Source organism: Rhinoderma darwinii, chromosome 6, assembly GCF_050947455.1.
Source record: "Rhinoderma darwinii isolate aRhiDar2 chromosome 6, aRhiDar2.hap1, whole genome shotgun sequence".
Taxonomy (NCBI): Eukaryota; Metazoa; Chordata; class Amphibia; order Anura; family Rhinodermatidae; genus Rhinoderma; species Rhinoderma darwinii.
The window spans coordinates 134,904,432-134,923,255 of NC_134692.1; the positions used below are offsets into that span (position 1 = coordinate 134,904,432).

Consider the following 18,824-nt stretch of genomic DNA (forward strand, 5'->3'; position numbering starts at 1 on the left):
CTGGCGTTTTGTTTGCGTCCTGCCAAAAGCTTTGTGAACGGCATTCGTGCATTTGCTCCGGCAGCGCAGACAATCCAAGAAAGAAAAAAACCAAAAACAAATACAACTGAACGGAGACAGACAGAGGATAAGGGGAAACAGACACAAACCTGACGGAAGTCCAAAAAGGAAGCCTCTAAGACACTAAACAGCGGCGATCCAAGGAAAGACATTTCCAACTCCTGTTGCTTTCCCACTCTGCAGATTTCATGAGAAAATGGAGGAGAAGCATGGTGTCATTTTACGCCTGTGAAAGCCCTGTTTGCCAACTCCTCCTGATGGAGGGGCCCGTTTGGACAAATTCTCCCTCCCTTCTAATAAATAACGGCAGCTGTCTGAACATTAATACTGCTGGTAAAAAGAGCTCTATCAGGAATACGCAGGCGATGAGCACAAACTGCAGCAGACTCGCTGCGCTGTAACGCCACGCTCCTACATTCTGCCTTTAAAAAAAAAAAAAAAAAAGCGACGACGGTATAGGAATGCTGAAGGGCGCACGTAGGAAGTCTGGCTTTAAAGCAGACGCATGTAATCTGCTGCACTAGAAATTTCGCTGCAGAAAAAAATTAAATGGCAGCACCCCTGGTCCTAGCTCTCCGCTCTGGAAAATATCTTCGGTGCATGCCAAGTGATTAACTCGCTGAAGCCAGAACTACAGAGACGGTCTACAGGCGGCCATTGTCATGAATGTCGAGCGGTTTAGACCCATTTCCCGCAGACCACAGAGAGAATTTAACCCCGTGGCAGCCAAAGTAGCTAGTCGAGCATTTCAGAGTACATCACAGCTCGTGATGCTACGAGCGACGCTGACAATCCTGACTGCTCAGAGAATGCCACAATGGCCCAGGAGGCAATTAACTAGCGGCTCTTCATATGCCGAGTACTTAAATGTTTTACTACCGCTCTGTATTTCATAGGAAGACAAAAAGGTCAACAATCCTAAGTGCAGCAATCTCTACAAAGCAACAATGAGACACAAACCCAACAATAACTCGCCGAGTGGATGTATCAACTATTTACACTACATGTATTTTTCAACATCACCTTATGATACAATTGAAGTTCAAAGAGTTATTCCCATCTTATAAAGTATTTGCAGGAAGAAAAAAAATTGGTGGACCATATACGGGGCTGCTGGTAATAGCAGTGCCAGTGTATTGAAATACAAAAATAATTTATTGTATAAGATTACGCGTTTCAACGCTGAACCAGCGTCATCAGGCCTGAGGAGGATGCTGGTTCAGCGCTGAAACGCGTAATCTTTTACAATAATTTATTTTTGTATTTCAAAATACACTGGAACCGATTCTACCTTTATTACAATTGGTACACCAATTTTTTCTTCCTGAAAATACTTTACAGCGGTAACCACCTCCAGTTACCGGATAGGACCTGGCTGCAGCGGTCTAATGATACCTATTTCATTGTAAGCCTACAACAGCGTTGCGCCTGTGCTAGCACAACGCCAAGAGGTTCGCTCACTTGACCTTCCTCTGTTTTATTCTATTACTTTTGGTGATCTGCACAATGTGGCGCCGTGCGTTTTTTGCTTTCTTCTCCATCTTAAAAAGTGATGGCATATTCTATTCTAGCGATATGCAATCACTTTATGATCTGTGGGGGTGTCCGACCGCTGGGACCCCCACTGATCATGAAGGGGCCGCAGCAATTAGTGCTGTGTCCAATTTACAATTTTTCCCTGCAGTGCCCTGTGCTCAAATCCTAAAAGAAGACACCAAACTAAGGCAAACTCTTTGGGTTAACATGATCCAATGACCACTATACAACAAAATAACGGGTATCTAAAGACATCCTTTAGACCCCCTAAGAAATACAGTGAAACCTCTCCAAAACACCACTTTCATGAGAATACCACCCAAGACCTAATCTAGAACAGATTTCTCTGTGACAGGTTTTCAATTCCCTTATATCATATGTAAATGGACTCTTCTTTGATAGGACCACTTCTCTAGAACACTATTTTCACTGCAATTTTGGGTGGTCATCTCAGAGAGGTCCTAAGTGGCCCCCTGTTTGTCAGAACTGGTGAAAGTGTCACAAGTGTCAGTATGGAGGGAGTCGGGGGCGATCCATCAGAGTACTTGATCATCCCTGCTGATGTTTCCTCTTATCAGGTTTTGCCGGGAGGTTCTTCTGTAAACTTTGCTTTGCTTATTTGTTTTAAGGTTTTGAAACCGTGTAGGAAGGAAAACCTTATTTCAATATTATGTGGTCACCCACGCTTTTTATTTTCTTGCCTCACAACTCTATTTCCTAACTGACCTGTAAGTTGTTGACAACATCTGATGAGCAAACCACGCAGTGATCCTGGAAACTTTCATAGGACGGCTGGCTGCTCTAGACCACATTATTCCTGTAAAGTAGCTGCGGAATTAAAAATAGATTTTCCTAGAGAACAATAGCCAGAATGGCGGGACGAAGGAACAGCATTTAAGTCTAGGGGTCATGCTAGCAGCGCTCTGCATTTTTCGTAACTCTTATAGACTTGAATGGACGGTGAGGTGGGCAGATGCAGCCACCTCTCCAATGACTTCTATTGGAAGAGTGGTCAGCCTGTATTGGCGATCAGGGTTCACAGGTGAGGCTCCCAGGAGGGAATACACCTTTAAGGCCTTAGTAACATATGTATACTATGGGACTAACTACATTAGTCATTTATGATCATGCATGCAATTGCCAAGCATAGCTGTGTAAAGCGTAATCGCCACAAGTTGCTCGTACTTCAGAAAGCAAGTCTCTGTATTCGCAGTTCCATAGTTCAGTGTTCAGATCTCAAATCCAAGGAGATGCAAGAGCGGAAATACCTTATTGCAGTAACATCCTATCAATACATTTATCTGCATGAGGCACACTTACATGGTCAGCAACAAATTAACCTCACTCCCAAAACGGAAGTATTGCAGGACATTGGCCAAAGGCAGCAATATTCACTCCATTAATAAAACGCTGACAGCATCAAAATCTTCCCCCTCCCAGAGGAGTCTACTAAGACGTCTGTTTAGGGCCCTTTTATACGGGTAGATCCCTGCCCAGTAACAAGCGCCGATTGACAATAATGACATGTTGATCGGTGCTCGTTCGTTGGTCCATTTACATGGAGCAGTGATACCAGCGACTGTTTACACCGGGAGACGTGCTGCCGACAAATTATTATTTTTAAAGAGGCTCTGTCACCAGATTTTGCAACCCCTATCTCCTATTGCAGCAGATCGGCGCTGCAATGTAGATTACAGTAACGTTTTTATTTTTTAAAAACGAGCATTTTTGCCCAAGTTATGACCATTTTTGTATTTATGCAAATGAAGCTTGCAAAAGTCCAAGTGGGCGTGTTTAAAGTAAAAGTCCAACTGGGCGTGTATTATGTGCGTACATCGGGGCGTTTTTACTACTTTTACTAGCTGGGCGTTGTGTATAGAAGTATCATCCACTTCTCTTCAGAACGCCCAGCTTCTGGCAGTGCAGACGTCACTCACAGGTCCTGCATCGTGTCGGCACCAGAGGCTACATTGATTCTGCAGCAGCATCGGCGTTTGCAGGTAAGTAGCTACATCGACTTACCTGCAAACGCTGATGCTGCTGCAGAATCAACTGTAGCCTCTGGTGCCGATGTGTCCTCGCTCGTCCGACACGATGCAGGACCTGTGAGTGACGTCTGCACTGCCAGAAGCTGGGCGTTGTGAAGAGAAGTGGATGATACTTCTCGTCAGAACGCCCAGCTAGTAAAAGTAGTAAACACGCCCCGATGTACGCACATAATACACGCCCAGTTGGACTTTTACTTTTAAACACGCCCACTTGGACTTTTGCAAGCCGCATTTGCATAAATACAAAAATGGTCATAACTTAGCCAAAAATGCTCGTTTTTTAAAAATAAAAACGTTACTCTTATCTACATTGCAGCGCCGATCTGCTGCAATAGCAGATAGGGGTTGCAAAATCTGGTGACAGAGCCTCTTTAAGGCAGCGTTTGTCGGCTGATCGCTGGTCAGAAACGAGCGTTCCTAGGTCGATCATTTGGCCTATACACAAAATTTACAGGAAATAGACGACAGCTCAGATATCCGGACAAGGAAAGATACATTGGCTGTCAAACTGTACAAAGATAAGGCCATTTTACACAGGACAATTATTGGGCAAACGAGCGTTCATCGGCTGATTGTATCGTTTATGTTGCCAGAAAGTTTATCCTTGTCGGCATCACATCTCCCTGTGTTAACAGGTAGACGTACGGCCGACATGATAGAAATGTATGAGAACGAGCGATCGTAGAAACAAGCGTTTGTTCCCAAACATAGTTCCTTGTGAAAGGAGCAAACGAGCGACGATCAGCAAGCCGTCTCGTTGACTGGCACTCGTTTATACGGCCCATGTTGTGCTGTGTAATAGGACTTTTAGCGTGATCTTACACGTGGCAGAGTGATATTTTACAGTACAATAAACGTGGATGGTGTTTTTCGAAACCCCGGGAACATGCAGCAGAATAACTCCATGTGGATTTCAGGGGAATGCTGCGGATTTTCACAGCAGATTTGTCACACGGAGTATTTTGCAGGAGGAATATCTGCCTCAAAATTCCGTTTTGAAGTTTGAGGCAGACTTTCCTCTCCCTGCACGCCAATTTTCGCTGAGTTTTTCGCCTGTGGCCATTGAGCGCCGCGGGCATAAAACACCGTGAAATACGCTTTCTCTGCCTCCCATTGAAGTCAATGGGAGGTCAGAGGCGGAAGCGCCCGAAGATAGGGCATGTCGCTTCTTTTTCCCGCGAGGCAGTTTTACTGCTCGCGGGAAAAAGACGCCGACGCCTCCCATTGAAATCAATGGGAGGCATTTTCGGGCCATTTTGCAGAGTTTTGCGACGCGGTTTCAGTGTAAAAAAAAACTCTGCAAAATACTCCGTGTGAACATAGCCCTAACACTTCCCGATTTTGCCGAGGAAAATCTGCCACCTCTGGTCTTGGCCTAAAAGTGAACCGGTCACGTTCTACATGTTTCTCTCTGTAGTAACGGCTTATGGAGCAAAGGGAGCTGAATAGATGGATTACCCTGCTTCCTTTAGGCTTAACGATCCAGTGGACGGTCTTACTCCGTGATTGACAGAACAGGCACAAAGCAAAAGGTAATCAATCACCGAGTAGGACTGAAATCAATAAATTATACTGAATCTATTCCCACAAAATTATAAGTCAATCTGCTCCGTTAATGTTCTATAACATGATATCTGCAGATAGGACAATGTCACATTCTTTAAAGGGACAATAAACAAACAAGATCATATGAAGATGACAAAATGTGCAACAATAATTGTCCCACCTGTAAAGATCTAGGAGTATATATCTACCTATAGCTAACTACACACATTCATTTGTTACATGCGGACAGACCCAATAGTAATAAATGAGACATTGATTTCCATTATATATAACGGTTTACTTCTTACAACATTGTAACTGGATATTACAAGGCGTTGCACAAACAGGCATGGTTCTGATTTATTGCAAGCTCTTATTGTAACTAAAACCAATCTGTCATACCACAAACTAAAAGCCTTTCATGTAAAGTCAAATACAGTAAGCCTCGTACTATTATATAACACTATATAACACACAAGTTGTTTTTTTTTTTATGTATTACACAATAGGTGTCGTATTCTTTCATAGAAGACAAAGTATAATACAGTTAAGGTGGACATACCCAGTAGATGTATGTCGGCTAAATTTACCGATTTCAGTGGGACAGGCGGACCATCTAACGTGTATGGTGGAGTCTTATTTCTCAGGGGACGGTAGAGGTCAGGAAAGGGAAGGGTCGGCAATGTTAAAATGCCCGATCCTTTTGTTCGTTAGTAGATAAGGCTTCGTACACATCTGCGTCGGGACTCTGTTCGTGGGTTCCGTCTGAGCTTTCTGTCAGGGAAACCCATGAACGGAATCCAAACTGAAACAGGTTTTCGTATGCATCACCATTTATTTCAATGGTGACTGGTGCGGTGCAAATTGTTGTGTAAGGGTTCTGTCGTTTTGACAGAATGAATAGCGCAGTTGACTACGGTATTCACTCCGTCAAAACGACGGAACTTTTAAACAACGGTGACAAACGGAAACCATTTGCACCGGATCCGTCACTATTGAAATCAATGGTGATGCATACAAAGCTCTGACGGAACCCATGAACAGAGTCCCAACGCAGATGTGAACGCAGCCTAAGCTGCTGGAAGAGAAGTCTGGCAGTGGGTTTCTAACATCTCCCTACCGTCCGAGCATGCATGGGAAAGACCGCTATATTAAGTATATGGCCGGCTTTAGATTATCCCAGTCCATAAGCCGACCACAGATACACTGCTAATTCTGCAGTTACAAGAACGCAATGTGACGATTGTGTTTTTAAAAGCAATTACTATTGAATTATATTAGACATAACATTTGCTGATATTTTCTGAACACATTTTCATTAGTAAAAAAAAATATAAACATTGAAAAAAAATATGGTTCCAAAGAATATAAATTTAATTCACATGGTAACTTGAGTATATTTGTAAAAACATCACTTATCTTGTAAGGATTCAGGGTTACTGCCGGTATTGGGCTTCATTCACATCTGCGTCGGAGGCTTCGTTCGGAGCCTCCATCGCAGATCCTGCAGTGTTTACCGAGGATTACCGGAGACAATAGAGCAGTATGCTGCGCTATTGTGTCCGGTAAAATCACAGACACCCCGACATAATCTATTAAAGTCAATGGGTTCCATCGGCAACCGGCGGTGTCCGTTGTGCAACAGAACCATTGGTTCCGTTATCTCCTTGTTCTGCTCCTCTGACAGAGCAGAACAGAATGGCACAACGCAGGTGTGAATTAAGCCTTAAAGAGGCTCTGTAACCAGGTTATAAATGGTCCATCTCCTACATAATCTGATCGGCGCTGTAATGTAGATAACAGCAGTGGTTTTTATTTTGAAAAACGATCATTTTTGAGCAAGTTATGAGCAATTTTGGATTTATGCTAATTTGTTTCTTAATAGACAACTGGGTGTTTTATAACTTTTTACCAAGTGGGCGTTGTACAGAGGAGTGTATGACGCTGACCAATCAGTGACCAATCAGCTTCATACACTTTTCATTGTTCCAGCCCATTGTTACAGTGTGATTGTGCAGTGAAAGAAGCTGGGCAGGAACAATGAGAAGTGTATTATGCTGATTGGTCACTGATTGGTCAGCGTCATACACTCCTCTGTACAACACCCAGTTGGTAAAAAGTTATAAAACGCCCAGTTGTCTATTAAGAAACTAATTTGCATAAATCTAAAATTGCTCATAACTCGCTCAAAAATGATCATTTTTCAAAATAAAAACCACTGCTGTTATCTACATTACAGTGCCGATCAGATTATGTAGGAGACTTATAATCCGGAGACAGAGCCTCTAAACTGGATTTACACTGCGTATTTGTTGCAGATTTTGCAAGAAACGTGCTTGCGTGAATCCAGCTTTAAACTCCAGAGCCGCATTTACAATTCTGCTGGTTGTGATTGGAAAGTCTTTGTTTATAAGCAAAACATTAAAGGAAAGGATTAAGCTCTGTTCATATCTGCGTTAGGGGCCTCGGTCGCACAGGCGGCAGAGACTACCGAAAACGATAGCGCAATATGCTGCGCTATTGGTTCCAGTAAAATCACGGACACCCCGACGGAACCCATTAAAGTCAATGGGTTCCATCAGCCGTCGGTGGGATTCGTGGTGCAACGGAACCTTCGCTTGTAGTTCGCTCTTGTTCTGCTCCTTCGACTGAACAGACCAACGAAAACCCATGACGCAGACGTGAACAAGCCCTTAACTTTGCAAAATTTTTGTTCGCGACGACGGACTGCATTTTTATAAAACTATGTCAATCGCTGCATCACTCCATTTACTAGTTATAGATTTGAGAGTCGATAATGGGGAAGTGCAGGAGTAAAGATATCAAACGCCCCACAGTTACTCTCCACAGCTAAGGCTTCTTTCACACTATTGTTACTATACGTTTACCTCTCTTCCCTCAGAGGAAGAGAGGATCGAAAGATTAAATGGAAAGCAACGGTTCCGTTAGAATTACCATTGATTTCAATGGTAATTCTGTTTGTTTCTTTGTTTGTCTCCGTTTGCTACGTTTCAGTTTTGTTTTTCTCACGGAAGCAAAAGTGCAGTCTGAAGAACTTTTGTTTCTATTTTAAAAAAAACCAGAAACCTAGCGAAGACAAACGGAAAGAAACTGAAACAAAAGAATTACAATTGAAATCAATGGTAATTCTAACAGAACCGTTGTTTTCCGTTTAATCTTTCGATCCTCTCTTCCTCTGACTGGAGAAATAGACGTAGACCAATGTTAGTGTGAACTTAGCCTAACATGGTCATAAGAACCTCTCCTCTCAGAGAACACATGCACTGCAAATAGAACCTGAATTCGGCTGAGCACGCTAGGGACAGGAGGTGTGGGAAACTTTATTTACCCTATTACCTGCATTGCTCCCCATTATTATGGAATATGTATACATTAGGTGACTGCTATAAATGCAACAGCTTCGCTTTACAGCCAAGCTCCTATAATGGAATCTTCTGTGCAGAACTGCATTCTGGGAGAGTGCCTGCTCGAAGACTACAAGACTACACTACCCAGACGTTAAACAAGCAGGGAAATACAGGGTGATCTGAAGTCAGCAGCCTGCAGAATTGTGAATGCAGCTGTGGATGAGAATGGGCTAAGAACATGTAAATCAGGAAAAGCTTCTCACGTTTTCGACTGGATTAGAGATATATATATAAATTGTGATAATAATGGCACTCTAACAGAGTTTTGTAGTAGATGAAACAGGGCTTACCTTTGTTTTTTTGATCAGATGCCTGCAACAGAAAAAAAATACTAATTACAACTGGTAACAGAGAATGCTTGAGGAGTATCTACTAAAGGCCGGTTAAAGCAGTGTTCACATCTGCGTTAGGGGGCTCTAATGCAGATTTCACCAAAAATCCCAAACAAAAAAAACAAAAAGGACATGTGCGGGAAAAATGGATCTGTCACTGCTGTCAATTTTGTGGTCTTGCTATTATGACAACAGAAGAATGGGAAGATGTGAATGCAGATGTGAACATGGCCTTACAATTAAGGGATTAATATGCTTCCGATCGATTTTGAAACAATTATTAGATCATCAAAAAAACACACCACTGTCGTTCGTGGTTTCGGTAAATGTTGTTCGGCTGACATTAAAAATACAAACGCCTCTACAATATAACCGGTGTCAGAAAATGTACTGATAGAAATGTCCATCAGATAGTAAAGGGTTGTCCGGGCATGGGGCGATTATTCATACTGATGACCTATCCATAGGATAGGTCATCAGTATTTGATTGGTGGGTGTCCAAGACCGGAACCCGCACCCATCAACTGTTCCGGCTGCCTCTGGGCGTAGGAAACTATTCTGTGGTTGGTGCCAGAAACAGGTGACTCCGGTCACAGTATAGTGGCCGTGCTGCAGACAGCAGCTCTGCTCACATTTAAAGGGACTCTGTCACCACATTATAAGTGCCCTATCTCCTACATAAGGAGATCGGCGCTGTAATGTAGGTGACAGTAATGCTTTTTATTTAAAAAACGATCTTTTTTCACAAAGTTAGGAGCGATTTAAGTTTATGCTAATGAGCTTTCTTAATGCCCAAGTGGGCGTACTTTTACTTTCGACCAAGTGGGCGTTGTACAGAGGAGTGCATGACGCTGACCAATCGGCATCATGCACTCCTCTCCATTCATTTACACTGCACTAGCGATATAGATATATCACTATGTGCCGCCTCATACACAAACCCTAACATTACTACAGTGTCCTGATAATGAATACACATGAAATCCAGCCTGGACGTCATGTGTACTCAGAATCCTGACACTTCTGACTCTTTTTTTGTGAGATTCCGGCAAGTGAAAACAAATCTCGTTTAGCTCCGAGATCTCGCGAGAGTTCGTATCCGTTGCTGGAATCTCACAAAAAAGATTCAGAAGTGTCATTATTCTGAGTACACATGACGTCCAGGCTGGATTTCATGTGTATTCATTATCAGGACACTGTAGTAATGTTAGGGTTTGTGTATGAGGCTGTACATAGTGATATAACTATATCGCTAGTGCAGTGTAAATGAATGGAGAGGAGTGCATGATGCCGATTGGTCAGCGTCATGCACTCCTCTGTACAACGCCCACTTGGTCGAAAGTAAAAGTGCGCCCACTTGGGCATTAAGAAAGCTCATTAGCATAAACCAAAATCGCTCCTAACTTTGTGAAAAAAGATCGTTTTTTTAAATAAAAAGCATCACTGTCACCTACATTACAGCGCCAATCTCCTTATGTAGGAGACAGGGCACTTATAATGTGGTGACAGAGTCTCTTTAAGTGAATAGGAGAAAAGCTGCAGTAACCAGCACGGTCAATATACTGTGATCGGAGTCACCTGCTTCCAGCACCGACGACTGCATAGCTTCCAGCACCCAGAGAAAATGAACTCTGCCTGGACAACCCCTTTAAAACCAGCAATGAAGGCTTAGGTGGAATTTGGTCTCAAATCAAGGAATGATAATCTACAAAAAAAATAGAATGTGTTTTACACACAGGTAATAGTAGTCGGGATTGCAGGGAAGGGAGGAGGTATTGTCAGCAGAGTACGCAGCTGTCTAGAGCGCTATTGAATTCTTTAAAAAATTTAAAAAAGCTATTAATTTTTGTTTTTCCATTACCGCATTCCGATAGCCATAACTTTTCATTTTTCTGCTGACAGTCATAAAGGCCAGTCTTTTGCAAGTTGTAGTTTTTAATGTACCATGTAAAGTACTGGGAAACTGAAAAAACCACCAATTCCCCCGTTTTTATGGAATTCACCGAGCAGTAAAAACAACATATTGACTTTATTCTGCGGGTCAATCTGATTACATTTTGGGGTACATGTGACTTTTTGATCACTTTTTATTTCATTTCTTGTGGGAAGCGAGGTGACTAAAAAAACAGCAACGCTTGCATTGTGAGTTTTTTTTTCCCCCCCTACAACATTCACCCGCTGGGCTAAAGAACGTGATATAATAGTTCAGACTTTTACGAACGTGCCGATTTATCTGTGCTCTACTATTAAGCCTTGCCTTTGGCAAGGCTTATTAGATCACAGAAGGCAGACCTTGAGGCCGGGGGACAGTGTGAGGGTTTAAACAGCTTGGGTTGGTTGGAGTTCGCTCCTGAGCCCTCGCCATTTTGTGATGACATACACCTGACGTAACAGTACGTAGGATGTCGCCAAGTGCTTAATAAATTGTCGATCCGACAGCAATCATGCTGAACACTTTAATGACCAAGGGCTGAGAAGAGGAGCATTCTGAAAAACCTGCCATGGTCACGATGAGAGCTAGTCTTCTCGATGTGGGGGAGGAAACACCAGGTTACCTTCTTAGAGGCTTCCTTCTTTTTCTTATCGTTTTTTCGATTCTTCCTTTCTTCCATTAACCGTACTTCCTTCTCCTGTGCTGTACCCCTAAACAAACATTACAAGCATCATATACACTGTACACAAGGATAGCCAGATATTACATTAAAATAGGGACGTACAAATAACGGTAGATTATCTCATAAGAACCACTTGAAGTAGGAGGCAGCTTATCTAACCTTGGAAATCAGCGGCCACTGCAGAAGAAATGAATGACCAACCAACTATATAATGCGTGCACAGGCTGCGTCCGCCAGAGTGGGAGCTGTTCTCTCTTCTGGCTCAGAGGGGGCTCCCATCTATGACGTTCATGTGCCCCACTAGGGCATACGGAAAGGTTGTTTTTTTTCTCGTGAGACAGCCCCTTTAGGCTACATGCACATATCGCATAATTTGGTGCAGAAAATCCACATCAAAACTCCAGTTAATGCCGCACCTAATAGAATGTTTGTTTGTTTTTTTTATGCGTTTTTTACATTTTAAATCAGTAATGGGTGCGTTTTCATACGGCGGATTTTGGTGCATTTTTTCTATAAACGTGGCAGATACAATTTGCAGGCGGAAACGCAAGATAAGTTGACATGCTGCGGATTTTAAAATACGCACCGCAGGTCGATCATCGTGCAACATGTAGATATGAGATTACGTGAAATAATACGCATGGTGTGCACTTAGCCTTAGGGTGAATTTAAATGCTGCTGAACTTCTGTTGATCTTGGGTTTGGATTCCACAATTTATAGTACAGCGTGGATGATGTTTTACAATATTCACTGTAAGCTGCGGATTTTCAGAGCGCACACTCAAAAAAAGTCCACAACCTGCGTACCATAGTTCGATAACTTCCCAAGAAACAGTCTGAAATTTCTTATAACCCAGTCGCAAAATTTAAGTATAAAGGAAGTGGATTACAATAAAAACTGCGACCAATTGTAGACACAAACATAAATGTCCTGTTAAAGCTGCGGATAATTTCGGAGGAACTCCTCTACCACGTTTGCCTATTTTTCTATTCTTTGCTGCATTTGGCAGCATTTGCTATAGAAAGATCACAAAGAAAGCAAATGTCAGGGCAGGATTCACCCAAATTAGCACTTCCCTCCTGTGTCGGGGCTCCTGAGAGCTCGACAAACACAAGAGGATCTGTGCAGCTGAAATAATGACACGGTCTCCACTTCTCTGTACTGCAGATCTAATAAAATTCTCCCTTCTACTTATTTTGCAGTTAATAATAAAAGGAAAACATCTTCATTACACAGCCGAGCGCTCATAGGAGACCATTCCTCTTTAATTATGAGCTCCTCTAAATTGCCAGGCTCCAAAACCCAAATTGTAGAAAGATTAAGCGTGCCCTTTGATAATTCCCTCCCCTCCATTACCGGCCGGTCTCTGGACCACTACAATAAGACAATTGTTTCGTCGTTCCAGGCAGATCAGTGTAAATACTCGCATTTAACCACTTGCTGCAAACACTGCTCATGGGAGATTACAGTGGAATTACTGCACACGTCGCAGCCTGAAATAATTTGTATTGGATTTTCTACAGCCGGCCATAGACATTGGATGGAAGTCTGCCGTCAGATGGACGACCGTTCCAATATCCGAATTCTGCAAACATCAGATATATCCCTGGAGACAGAACAATAAGCTTTATTATAGCGTCCAATCGGCTACTATTGGATCCTATTTTCATAAACTTGAGATAAAAGGAGCATTCATACACGGTACAAAAAATAAATCATTCATGCTTGTAAAAGAAAAATAAAATAAATTCTAGGTACATTTTCCTGGAATAGTTTCTTTAAAAAGGCTGCAAATACGATCACGAAATAACCCGCAGCACAACCCACATTTTTTTACATGCAGTTTTGTCACTAGTTTATGCGGTTTCTCTTATGTGAGCGGGTAGGTATCCGGGCAGAATTACACCCCCCACTAACGCTCTCATACGGTGTCAGTCTTTACTGGAGTTCTCTCATTCTATTCATGAATCAGGAAGACTTTCATGAAAAGTGCTGCAGTGCATGGAAGTGCGAGATGAAAGTTTACACAGAAATTAAAGAGCTATACCTGGAAGCCTCCATAGAATGCAATTACATAATCAGCATGGCTTACTGATGCATATTATTATTATTTAAAGAGGCTCTGTCACCAAGATTATAAGTGCCCTATCTTGTACATAATGTGGTCGGCACTGTAGATTACAGAAGTTTTTTTATTTAGAAAACGATACATTTTGACGGAGTTATGACCCATTTTAGATTTATGATAATGACTTTAATGCCCATCTTGCGAGATCACACTTGCGGTCATTAAGTCCCACACAAACGTTACCGAAGGGTCGGGATTGTGAATAGACATCGCGTCCTGGCTGGTAGTGATGTCTATTCACTCTCAAGACACTTCAGTAACGTTAATGTGTCTGTATGTGACTGCACATCATGATCTAGCAAGATCACTATGTGCTGAGTAAATGAATGGAGAGAAGTGTATGACGCTGATTGGTCACTGATGGGTCAGCGTCATACACGTCTCTCTACAACGCCCACTTGGTCAAAAGGTAAAAACACGTCCAGTTGGGCATTAAGAAAGTCATTAGCATAAATCTAAAATAGGTCATAACTCCGTCAAAATTGATCATTTTTCTAAATAAAAACCACTGCCGTAATCTACATTACAGCGCCGACCACATTATGTAGAAGATAAGGGCACTTATAATGTGGTGACAGAGCCTATTTAAGGATGATGCTCCTATCTGTAAGGCCTCGTTCACATCTGTGCTGGAGGCTCCGTTAGGGATCTCCGCCGCAGATAAGGCCGAAAATACTGGAATCGACAGCGCTATTGTATCCAGTAAAACCATGGACACCGACTAAAACCTGATGGAACCCATTAAAGTGAATGGGTTCCATCGGCGATGTCCGTCATGCAACAGAACCAGCGCTTCCAATATTTCTGTTGCTTTGACGAAGCAGAACGGAAAGCCGAACGGAGACGTGAACCCACCATAACCTGCTATGGTTTTCCTTTTAGTATAAGATTTTAGACAGCGCTACTTGATTTTAGTTGTGTTCATGTTAGATGTATTTACACCCCCAGACAGCTCTTCAGCACAGCAGTCATATCACCCCCGCTATGCGCTCCCTCTTTGATGTCCAGAAACCTGGAGTCTTATCTGAATTCATGGTCACAAAATGCATCTCCCACAGTGTGATATAAATGGCATTGGCACTGTCAAAACCACCGGTCAGAGCTTAGCAAACACCAAAAAAATCAAGTGTGTAATTTGCTGTCATTTTCCATTTGACCTGCAACTTCCAGTCTTTGCTTCTCATCGGCGCGGTGTTAGCAGCCACATATCAGGATCAAAGCCTCAGCGCCTGCACGCTTCTCAGTGTGGTCTCCTGGTGTCAGATTTTGTTGTCTATGTCGGTTCTAAAGAGTCTAACAGGGCAAAAGGCCATAACAGCCTGTATTCCGGATCATAGACACAGTATATGCACTTGAATGGCAGTCACAACGTGAGTGAAGTCTTATAACTTTTCCTTCTCTGGAGAACAGCGTCACATGAAGTCTAGGGGTGCTATGTTGTAGGACCCTCAATGTTAGATATTGGTAGTGCTTATAATAGAAGGACACATTGTAAAATCCATCTCCCTTTATAGCAGCTTATGGAAGAAAAAGTATTAGGAACAATTCCTCGAAGTAATATATGTATGGTCTCTTTCACAGGGCAGTATTCGGCATCTGTATTTTGGAGCCCAAATATATACATTATACTTCTTCCACTTCTGGTTTTGGCTTCCAAATGACCGATGCAAAATACTGACCAGAATACTGCCGTGTAAAAGTGGCCTATATGTGTAGTCTATAGCATGGAAGTCAGCAAAGGGGGAATAAAAAAATAAAAAAAAAGGATAAACACCTCTTTGATGACCAAATATTTTGCAATTTTTTACATGTGCTTCTTTACTTCTCTTTTTTTGTTCTGTTCGCAACATTCATTGTTGAGCACTGGATTTAAAGCAATTGAGCGGGACCATGCCTTTGTGCACCCAGTCCCTACAGACCTGTATTATGGGCCAGTCCGCTGCAGTATGGTGCCTAGAAACATTGATGGAACACGTCATGCTTTTTTTCCCCTCACAGATTCATACGTAATCCATGAAGAAAAAAAAACAAAACGCCGAGTCTCTTTAAAAAGAATCTGAGGTAATAATAATAATAATCTTTATTTTTATAGCGCCAACATATTACGCAGCACTTTACAATTTAGAGGGAACATGAAACAAACAATATCAGACATTACATAGTGACAAAGTTCATTTACAGTTCAAACATGGAGAGTGAGGACCCTGCTCGCAAGAGCTTACAATCTATGAGGACATAAGGGAGACACAAAGTGTAACAGTGTTTGTTCTGTACAATAGTCCGGCCATCTTTATACACATGCGGTGGTAACATAAAGCTGCATGAGCCGGTCACCAGCCAGTATCCGTGTATGACGGACATAAAGAGAAGGAGTGTGAGGGAATCTTATTCTGATGACTAATCTATAAGGGGGGCCATGGAAAGGAGTCAGATTAGGGAATGTTATAGGCCTGTCTAAATAGATGTATTTTCAGGGCACGTTTAAAACTGTGGATATTGGGAATTAATCGGATTGTCTGGGGTAGCACATTCCAGAGGACGGTGCAGCACGAGAGAAATCCTGGAGACGGGAGTGGGAGGTTCGGATTATGGAGGATGTTAATCTAAAGTCATTGGCAGAACGTAGAGTCCGAGTAGGGTGGTAGACAGAGATGATGGAGGAGATGTAAGGAGGTGCAGCACTGGGGAGAGCTTTGTGGGTGAGAGTAATAAGTTTGAATTTTATTCGGAAGGGGATGGGCAACCAGTGCAGTGACTGGCACAGATTAGAGGCGTTGGTGTAGCGGTTGGTCATAAAGATGAGCCTGGCTGCTGCATTGAGGATAGATAGGAGAGGGGAGAGTTTAGTGAGGGGAAGACCGACTAGTAATGAGTTACAGTAGTCAAGACGAGAGTGAATAAGAGCAACAATGAGAGTTTTGGCAGTTTCCTCCGTAAGAAAAGAGCGGATTCTGGAGATGTTTTTGAGGTGAAAATGACAGGAGCGTGAAAGTGATTGTATGTGAGGAGTAAAGGAAAGATCTGAGTCAAAAATAACCCCGAGACAGCGGGCGTGCTGCTTAGGAGTTATGATAGTGATAGAGACAGCGGGCGTGCTGCTTAGGAGTTATGATAGTGATAGAGACAGCGGGCGTGCTGCTTAGGAGTTATGGTAGTGATAGAGACAGCGGGCGTGCTGCTTAGGAGTTATGGTAGTGATAGAGACAGCGGGCGTGCTGCTTAGGAGTTATGGTAGTGATGGAGACAGCGGGCGTGCTGCTTAGGAGTTATGATAGTGATAGAGACAGCGGGCGTGCTGCTTAGGAGTTATGGTAGTGATAGAGACAGCGGGCGTGCTGCTTAGGAGTTATGGTAGTGATAGAGACAGCGGGCGTGCTGCTTAGGAGTGATGGTAGTGATAGAGACAGCGGGCGTGCTGCTTAGGAATTATGATAGTGATAGAGACAGCGGGCGTGCTGCTTAGGAGTTATGATAGTGATAGAGACAGCGGGCGTGCTGCTTAGGAGTTATGGTAGTGATAGAGACAGCGGGCGTGCTGCTTAGGAGTTATGGTAGTGATAGAGACAGCGGGCGTGCTGCTTAGGAGTTATGATAGTGATAGAGACAGCGGGCGTGCTGCTTAGGAGTTATGGTAGTGATAGAGACAGCGGGCGTGCTGCTTAGGAGTTATGGTAGTGATAGAGACAGCGGGCGTGCTGCTTAGGAGTGATGGTAGTGATAGAGACAGCGGGCGTGCTGCTTAGGGGTTATGGTAGTGATAGAGACAGCGGGCGTGCTGCTTAGGAGTTATGGTAGTGATAGAGACAGCGGGCGTGCTGCTTAGGAGTTATGATCGTGCCACACACAGAGATGGAGACATCAGGTTTAGGGAGGTTAGTAGATGGTGGGAACACAAGGAGCTCAGTTTTAGAAAGATTCAGTTTAGTCTCGGCCCATAGCAGTCTATAGGAACCATATTACAAACCTGTACAGCATGGATCTTTAATATGGCTGCGTATATGTCACCAAAAAACTTCTGCCTTCTCTATGTGGCCTCCTACCAGCAACTGGACGTCAGAATTATTTATCTAGTGACAACCCCCTTGCACAGGTTATGCAAATGTTGACGGACCTGTGTCTGTAAAAGAGTTAATGGGTTAATTTCCTGGCCAGCTGCCCCCCTATTATGTTTGCCTAGTAATCCAGTGCTTTATGACAGGCACAGATAGAAGTCCAAAGGTCCCCGTTCACTGTCTAAGTCCTAGTGTGAAACGTTCATCGGCAACAACATAGATAACGGCGAGGAATTTAAAGAGCATTTCCACCATTTCAAACGCCAACCAATAAATGTAAAGAATCGACAATGCGAGAACAATTATATTTTAGATTTCAACCTCAATTCAATTAACGAAAAATATCATTTTCCCCAAGATTAAATAAATGTCTTTTTAGGGTTTAATAAAGTGGTGGCATCCCCATATAGTAATTTAGATTGACAATATTGCTTCAATAATGGTTTACTAACAGAGCTGATCATATACAAGGTCCAGCAGCGGACCAGGAAACATGTCACTTCAACCACAGGATCCCTTCAGCAGCATTATAGTTGTATAAATGTCTTCTACAGCTGGCATGGAAACTACCAACATCAATGTCCGCTGGGCTTGGCATGGAGCCTGGGCTTTTCTAGTCTTGACATTTGTACACATGCATGACTACATTGCGGCTAAGAAAAGACGTTGCGAGGCTGCCACTAAAATCTGAGTCTTCTGTCAGGATGTTACTAATTCTGTTCCGCCATTTCTGTTACAAAGCTTGGTGACAACCCACGGGACCACCATCGCTGCACCCACAGGTGGTGTCACCCAGACTGCTGAATGGCAAATCTATTTAGTTATACAGTGTGACACCAGCCTATTCCCCCCAATATCTCTGCATAACAAGGTAAGCCTAGTGGGGGCTAGAGCAGAGGCCCCTTTGGTGATCACTCAGCTTTCCCAAAAACAGATATAAACTGGTTAAAAGTTTATTAGGCTCTGTTCACATCTGCGTTGGGGTCCCGTTCTGATGTTCCGTCTGAGGTTTCTGTCAGAAGAAGACCCTGAGCAGACACAAACGGACACCGACGAAAACCAGGGGTTTCAGTTTCCAT

At 43.0% G+C, this 18,824-nt stretch overlaps 1 protein-coding gene across 3 annotated transcripts in view; it reads right to left on the minus strand.

Moving 5' to 3' along the window:
* The window catches only part of TNRC6A (trinucleotide repeat containing adaptor 6A), a 61,713-nt gene that overhangs the window by 32,040 nt on the left and 10,849 nt on the right, over positions 1 to 18,824 (minus strand). For all 3 annotated transcript variants that reach the window (XM_075830506.1, XM_075830507.1, XM_075830505.1), the window contains exons 3-4: positions 11,505 to 11,592; positions 8,908 to 8,929 (exon numbers count right to left, since the gene is read on the minus strand). In XM_075830506.1, coding sequence (XP_075686621.1) covers positions 8,908 to 8,929; positions 11,505 to 11,592 — 110 coding nt within the window. The remainder of the gene's footprint in view (positions 1 to 8,907; positions 8,930 to 11,504; positions 11,593 to 18,824) is intronic.